General features: G+C 49.6%; 1 protein-coding gene across 1 annotated transcript in view; it reads left to right on the top strand.

Annotated features, from left to right (window-relative positions):
- Positions 1 to 8,294, top strand: part of LOC107119192 (chromosome unknown open reading frame, human C11orf63) — a 61,390-nt gene that overhangs the window by 41,341 nt on the left and 11,755 nt on the right. The window contains exons 3-4 of the mRNA XM_015421654.1: positions 585 to 1,264; positions 5,952 to 6,228. Of these exons, the coding sequence (XP_015277140.1) occupies positions 585 to 1,264; positions 5,952 to 6,228 (957 nt within the window). The remainder of the gene's footprint in view (positions 1 to 584; positions 1,265 to 5,951; positions 6,229 to 8,294) is intronic.

Below are 8,294 nucleotides of genomic sequence, written 5' to 3'. Positions count from 1 at the left end.
TCAGACCAGTGGTCCATCTAGTCCAGCATCCTGTCTCACACAGTAGCCAACCAGTTCCTCTGGAGGGCCAACAAAAGGGCATAGAGGCCAGGACCTTCCCCTGATAAGAACATAAGCTTTGCTGGATCAGACCAGTGGTCTATCTAGTCCAGCATCCTGTCTCAGTCAGTGGCCAACCAGTTCCTCTGGAGGTCCAGTAACAGGGCATAGAGGCCAAGACCTTTCCCGTGATAAGAACATAAGCTCTACTGGATCAGACCAGTAGTCCATCTAGTCCAGCATCCCGTTTTGCACAGAGGCTAACCAGCTCTGGAGGTCGAACAACAGAACATAGTAAGCTATATAAGCTTAGCACTGGTGTTGTATGAAATTCCTGCCCTCAGATAATAAAGCATTTATCATTGTATACTACTTGCCAAAAGGGCGCGAGGAAATTTGCCAAGCTTGACCATCTTTAGTTAAGATTGTGTGTACACAGCCGGGACCATGTTAACAAGAGCTGTGCGGGCTTTGCTCGCATTTTCAAAGTCTTATTACGAAGTGACTATTTTGAATTTCACTACAAATTTAACTGATCGTTTTAGGCTCACCAAAGCAATGGGCCTGAGATGGGAGGAACAGACCCAAGCCAAGGGACACCCTTGAAGGAAATCTCCATCCAGTATCCAGTGGGAGCTCCAGTAGAACTAAGAGGCCAGCATGGCAGACATCACAATGAGTTAGAATCTGAGAACACTCCGACACATTCCAGCTCTTCCAGCAAGGTTCCCAATTTGGAGCCGGACAGCAGAGGTTTGTTACATTGCAGGTTACCTCCGAATCCACCCGTCGCTCTTCTCTGGCCTTCCGTCGCCACGGGGATTCAGGACACCCAGTGGCACGCAGGCCCGGTCTACTTGGTTTGCCAAGATGGCCAGGAGACTTCCATGAACTTGACTTTTGTTAGGAATCCTCTTCTGCCGAGTCCATACACAAACTTCCCCGTGTTTCGTTTGCCACGTACTGGTGAAAACAACCAGGAAGTCCGACAGAATACTGAAAACTGTTCTGGGTACCAACAGCGATCCCCACATAGGTGTGTCTTTTCAGAGCCCTGTTCCCTGCCCGGACATGGCAAGCATCGGGACCCTTTAGGGGACAAAAAAATTTCATCTGCTTACGATCCCGGACTCCGGCAGCCAGTAGACAAAGGACATTCATCTTGGAATTCCAGAAATATTTGTAGCGAGGACATCCGTAGCAGCCATGTTTCTGGTGACCCAGGGTAAGGATGTGGTTTAATGAAGGGTGCTTTCTGCGGGGAGGGGGGGCTGTAGCTCCGTGGCAGAGCATCTGCTTGGCATGCAGAACGTCCTGGGTTCAATCCACAGATGGAGCAATGGGTGACGTGAGTGCCTGAGAACCTGGAGAGCCACTGCTGCCAGTCTGAGTAGACACCAGGGTTCCCTCTAGGCCAGTGATGGCGAACCTTTTAGAGACCGAGTGCCCAAACTGCGACCCAAAACCCACTTATTTATCTCAAAGTGCCAACACGGCAATTTAACCCGAACACTGAGGTTTTACTTTAGAAAAAACAACTCATACATTAACTTAAGATGATCCAAACAAAGGAAGGAAAGCAATCCCAAATGCTTTCATTTACTTAAAATTATTTGGCAGAGAATTCGATGCTTTAATGATGGTCTGGGCCTGGCTGGGGCGATGGCACGCGTGCCCGCAGAGAGGGCTCTGAGTGCCACCTCTGGCACCCGTGCCATAGGTTCGCCACCACTGCTCTAGGCTGAGTCAGTGTGAGCTAGCTCACAGTTTTTTAGCCTCCGGCTCACAGATTTTTGTCTTCGCTCAGGAAGGAGGGCTCCGGAGCAAGCTCATTGATGCAGTAGCCAAATGGCTCGCTCACAACTTTCATGCCAGTTGAGCTCACCAAGTAGAATTTTTGCTCACAACACAGTTTAGAGGGGGCGTTGGTAGACCCTACTGACCTTGATAGACTGGTGGTCTGATTCAGTAGAAGGCAGTCTCAGTGTGTCAGACCTGGTCATTTTCTCTTGATTCGAATCTAAAATTGCTTTGAATAGCTTATGCAGTCCAGACGTCTTCCCAAGCCGTATCCCCATGTAGCATTTTGCAGGCACTGAACTTTTCCACTATATGGTTCATGATTCTCTGTACAATTGCCGCACAGTGTCTCTCATCCACTAATGGAAGGTATGATCTTTTTTTCCCTTGACAAACATTTGAATCAGGTCATGCACACGTCCGGCTATTCAGCAGACGCCCCCGACCAGACCCTTATTTCCAAGGTACACTGCCTCTGAACATGGAGGTTTGATGTACTGGTGATTATTTTAATAGGTTTCGACAGGGCTATTTTTGGGCAGGAACGCACAGGAACGGAGTTCCAGCTGACTCCTGAGTTGGCCACACCCAGCACGAACTCATTAGCATAATAGGCCACACCCAACAGCAGAAACTCATTAGAATTGGCTACATTAAGGGTGTGTGGCCTAACATGCAAAGGAGTTCCTGCTACAAAAAAAACCCTGGGTTTTGACAGCAAGGTAAACAGAATAAGAAGCAAAAGGTGGGTGTGGCTGGATAACCACACTTCTGGTAACATGGGTGTGTGGCCTAATATGCTAATGTGCTGTGCTGTCAAGGGTGTGGCCTAATATGCTAATGATTTTACTGCTGGGTGTGGCCTATTATGCTAATGAGTTCCTGCTGGGCTTTTTCTACGCCACGTTTAGGATGGTCCTGCAAGCCTTCGAAGCTACTGGCTATCACTCGGCCTCATGGCAGTGAATTCCCTAGGCTCTATGTGACTGTCAGAGTCCCTGTCAAATCACCCTTCGCACACACTTTCCTGGCTGAAAGTTTTATTTGAAGATGAGAGATGTTCAGAGAATGACCTCTTTGTCAGGACTGAGGGGTTAAGGCAGGAAAGGTGTACATAGTCACAATCACACATTCCATTCATACATGTCAGCAGGCCCGCATGGACCGTGAGAGATATAGGGCCCATCTCTAGCTAATCAAAGTCTTTTCTCCCAAGGACACCTTCCCATGTGAAAGACGTCTCTTGAGGGCTCCATAGAAGAATTACACCCGCAAGCAACCCTCCTCCTACATGCATACACTCGCTCCCCCCCCTTAGGAATGTAGTGACAGGCAAGGTTGGACGATAAGAGCATCAGTGTTAAAATAACACTCTGTAGGGAGAACAGGGGGAAAAGGTTATGACAACAAAAAGGCAGAGCAATGAATATAGGGATGTCAAGGCACTAATACAACAGGTACATATGGTCAGCCAACCTGAGCCTGACAGTGCCATTCCACTACCAAAACACATTGTTTATCCATAGAAGTGCCATCATGTCACAACCAGCTTATGGCAACCAGACCCATAGCCAGGATTTTGTGGCTTGTGGGGCAAGTTTTTTTCCAGTGGAGCTGAACTTCTCAGAGCAGAAAGGAAAGCCTTTTAGCCAACAGAAAGCTGTTGCCAGGATAGAACTCTAAACTGCAAGCTGTCAACCACTTTAGAGGACAGTTCTCGGCCGCTGCAAGTTAATCACTGCTGCCAGCCCAAGCAACAATTCTGAGAACAAGCTGGCAGGTGTGGGGGTGATGATTTCTATAGTCAAGAGAGCCAACACTTAGCCATAAAAACTCTCTGAAAGGAGATCAGTTTCTTGACACAGAGTTAGAGGGAACCCTAGAGGTCACCTACTCCAACCCCCTTGATCAGTGCAGGAATTAGTCAACTACAGCACCACACTCTGCTTAAAAGAGCACACGACTTTAAAAAAAATGTTTAACAATGATTGAAAGAAGCATTTACAGGAGAAATTCTTGTGGGGCTGTGCCTTTAAGAAAGGGGGGGAAGCCCCCAAAAGCCCCACCATTGCTACGGGCCTGATGGCAACACCAGCAAGCAGATTTCAAGGCAATGAGAAGCAGCAGTGGTTTGCCATTGCCTTCCTCTGCAGAATCTGTCTTGATGGTCTCATAAGAACATCAGAAGAGCCCTGCTGGATCAGACCAGTGGTCCATCTAGTCCAGCATCCTGTCTCACACAGGGGCCAACCAGGACAGAAAAGCCAAAGACTTCCCCTGATGCTGCCTCTTGGCTGCCTCTGAACATGAGATCCATGCAGAGGTCTCCCATCCAAGTAATGACCCTGCTTAGCTTCTGAGATAAGCATATGGAGCAGAGGTCCATCAGTGACTATTAGCCACAAGGTATAGATAGGAACTCTCAGTCTGTGGCAAGTGATGCTCTGTATTCTTGGTGCTTGGGAGGGGGCAACAGTGGGAGGGCTTCTAGTGTCCCGGCCCCACTGGTGGACCTCCTGATGGCACCTGGTATTTTTGGCCACTGTGTGACACAGAGTGTTGGACCGGATGGGCCATTGGCCTGATCCAACACTGGCTTCTCTGATGTTCTTATGAGATGTGATGGGATTGGGCTAAACCCTTCCATGTTCCCTGCAACACGTAATTTATATGTTATGTAAAACATGCCGCAGGTTTGGCTGGCTGATTTTTTTTAAGTGAGGGTAGACAACAGCATATATAAAACTGCCGGTGGGCAAAATAAAACATCACAGTAAAATGGCTAAAAAGGTAACTGCCTGTTAAAACACTGCAAACTGATGTGGATAGGCCTGTCGATAGCTATTATGATCAGAGGCAATTAGCCAGGCGAGGTAAACGAAATCCCTTTGTATGGCGTTCCAAACGTGGGCGGCAGACAGCTGAAGAAGCCCGCTTTTTTCGTTTCCTAACTTCTTTCTATCGTGGAACTCAAGTTAGCGGACGTCAGCTGAGGGGAGACACCCAGTAAGCCTCCAGTTCAGGCAGTGACCAGCACCAGACCTGCTTCTCTTTAGGAAGGTTTAGAATCATAGAATCATAGAATGTTAGAGTTGGAAGGGACCTTGCAGGTCATCTAGTCCAACCCCCTGCACTCTGCAGGAGCATAGCCGAAAGATAGCCCTACAACATACCTGAAAGATGGTCATCCAGCCTCCGCTTGAAAACATCCAGCGAAGGAGCATCCACCACCTCCCGAGGCAGTCTGTTCCACTGCTCAACCACTCTGACAGTTAGGACGTTTCTCCTGATATTTAGCCGGTAACGACTCCCTTGTAGTTTCCACCCATTAGATCCAGTCTTGCAATCCGGAGCAAGAGAGCATAGATCTGCTCCATCTTCTACATGACAGCCCTTCAAATACTCAGGGGTCATTTCGTAGAAAAAGAGGTGCAGGAGCTCATTAGCATAACCTATTAGCATGCCTTATTTGCATATGCCACACACCCTGCCATCACCGGAAGTGTGTCAGAAGGCAACACCCACTGCTCAGGCTCCACTGGACTCTTTTGGATTGCTAGCTATTGTGTGTGTGTGTGGGGGGTGATGCGTAGATCTGTCTTCAAAGAGGAGGGAGAGCTGGTACCTGAATAAAACTTGGTCTTAAAGGTGCCACTGGACTGTTTTGGACCGGGAAGCCGGGGGGAGCTCTGAAACTTCCCTGGCTGCTTCTTGGTCTGACTGAGGGCTGCTGGGAGCAGGGGGTGGGGCTTGTTGCATGTGCCCGCCCCCTGGGCTCTTTACTGCCGGAGCTCCGCTCCTGTGCGCTCCGGCAGGAAATGACCCCTGCAAATACTTGAAGACTGCAATCAGGTCCCCTCTAAGCTTTCTCTTTTCCCAGGCTAAACATACCCAACTCTTTCAGCCTTTCCTCATAAGACTTGGATTTCTGGATCACGTGACCCCCCCAGACCTCTATGCTGCAAGGAGTCGTTCCACCCCCACCCCCTGTATGCATACCTTCCATGTTGTTGTTATGACCAGCCAGGTGGGTCTCAAATGATTCCGCTCCATTATCTTCTCCCCACCCCCCTTTCTCCCTTGTTCTGTTTGCCTGCTCTTCCTTTCCCGAGGCCACCCCAGCCGCTTGCCCACAACCTGAGAGGCGCTCCTTCTCCGACCGAGCAGCTCATCCAGGCGGCCGAGAGGCACCACCAGGAGATCTCTCAGCTGGCCGATGACCAGCTGGCCAGCATGCTGCCGCCCGTCATGCAGAGGGGGGAGAGCGACTCGCGGCTGAACCTGGAGAGCAGCAGAGAAAGCCGGCCCTACCTGAGCCGCAGCAATTCCGAAGGCTACCTGCTCCAGAGGGAGAAGCAAAACGAGAGGAAGGAGAGAGAGAACAGGAAGGTGAGCCCGGAGGACACCTGGTGGTCAAGAGATGCCTCCCGGGATAGAATTGCCAAGTGCAGGTTGGGAAATTCCTGGAGATTTATGGGGCGGAGCCCGGGGAGGGGAGTGTTTGGGGATGGGGAGACCTCAGTGGGGTATATAAGGCTTCCCAACCAGCCATTTTCTCTAGGGGAGCTGATCTCTGTAGTCCGGGGATCATTTATAATTTCGGGAGCTCTCCAAGCCTCACCTGGAGGTTACAAATTATGAGAGGTCACAGGAGAAGCTGAACAAGCAATAGAAACTATACAAACGACGATGGTATAATTAAAAAGTAAAGGTACAGGTTTCCCTTGCTCAAAAGCCAATCGAATCCGACTCTAGGGGGTAGTGCTCATCTCCGTTTCTTACAGCAACAGACAGTACTTACCATACACAGGTTCCTTGCCACAAGTGTTTGGCACTAATACAATGGAGTGGTTTTAGAACTATCCTTGCATAGGATAGTTGAACATAAGAAGAGCCCTTCTGGATCAGACTGAGGGTCCATCTTGTCTAGCATCCTGTCTCACACAGTGGCCAACCAGTTCCTCTGGCAGCAAATTCCACATTTTAATCACTCACTGTGTAAAGTGGTATTTCCTTTTGTCCGTCCTGAACCTACTGCCCATCAGCTTCAATGGATGCCCTGGAGTTCTAGTATTTTGGGAGGGGGGAGGAAACGCTCTCTTTGTCAGCTCTCTCCGCCCCATGCATAATTTTATAAACCTCTCTCATGTCCCCCTTTAGTCATCTCTTTCCTAAACTGAAAAGTCCCAGACTCTTCCGCCTTTCCTCAAAGGGAAGGTACTCCAACCCCCATATCATCTTGGTTGCCCTCCTCTCTGTACTTTTTCCAGCTCTGCAATGTCCTTTTTGAGATACAGTGACCAGAACGGTGAGAAGAGAAGAGAAGAAGAAGAAGAGGAGGAGATTGGATTTATACCCCACCCTTCACTCGGAGTCTCAGAGCGGCTTACAAACTCCTTTCCCTTCCCCTCCCCACAACAGACACCCTTTGAGGCAGGTGGGGCTGAGAGAGCTCTTTCGAGAACTGCTTTTTCAAGGACAGCTCTTGTGAGAACTGTGGCTTGCCCAAGGTCATCCAGCAGCTGCAAGTGGAGGAGTGGGGAATCAAACCCGCTTCTCCCAGATTAGAGTCTGCACACTTAACCACTACACCAAACTGCTGGAATACACAGTATTCCAAATGAGGCCGCGCCATAGATCTATCCAGGGGCATCCCATGACTGCTAAGGAGTTCAGTTCTGCCCTTTAGAACGAACAGGCTTAGTTGACATCAGGGGTCATTTAATAGAAAAAGAGGTGCAGGAGCTCATTAGCATAACTCATTAGCATAATATGCCACACCCCTCGGTAGCATAATATGCCACACCCCCTGACCTCACCGGAAGTGTGTCAGAAGGCAACACCCACCGCTCAGGCTCAACAGGACTGTTTTGGATTGCTAGCTATGGGGGGGGATGTGCAGATCTGTCCTCGCAGAGGAGTGAGAGCTTGTACCTGAATGAAACTCAGTCTTAAAGGTGCCACTGGACTGTTTTGGGCCGCTATGGGGGGGGAGGCTCTGCAGCTTACCTGGCTGCTTCTTGCTCTGACTGAGGGCTGCTGGGAGCAGGGGGTGGGGCTTGTTGCATGTGCCCGCCCCCTGGGCTCTTTACTGCTAGAGTTCCGCTCCTGTGCGCTCCTGCAGGAAATGACCCCTGGTTGAAATAATTGCATCTGTATACTAACTTGTTTGCAAATCGCAACTTGACTGCCCTTGAGAAAAAAGTTAGCCGGATTAGGATCCTAACCGCAGGGCAGGTCTCTTTTCCTTTCTCTTCCCCTGCCCCCTCCCACCCAAGGCATCCTGACTATTTGTCTTGGATAATGGCCTTAATTGGGAGACTTCTAAAGGATTTCCCAGAGAACAGAAGTATCCCAGGCTCATTGTGCATCCCGGCTTCTTACTTTCAACTGGCCGCTTGGAAATGTTCTTATCACCAGCTTCCTTGAGCGTTCTGAGCAACAGCCAAGCCCCA

This window comes from Gekko japonicus, unplaced genomic scaffold (genome assembly GCF_001447785.1).
Source record: "Gekko japonicus isolate JY-2015 unplaced genomic scaffold, Gekko_japonicus_V1.1 scaffold750, whole genome shotgun sequence".
NCBI classification, from domain to species: domain Eukaryota; kingdom Metazoa; phylum Chordata; class Lepidosauria; order Squamata; family Gekkonidae; genus Gekko; species Gekko japonicus.
The sequence above is the reverse complement of the archived record's forward strand: the minus strand, read 5'-3'. Positions and strand labels throughout refer to the sequence as shown.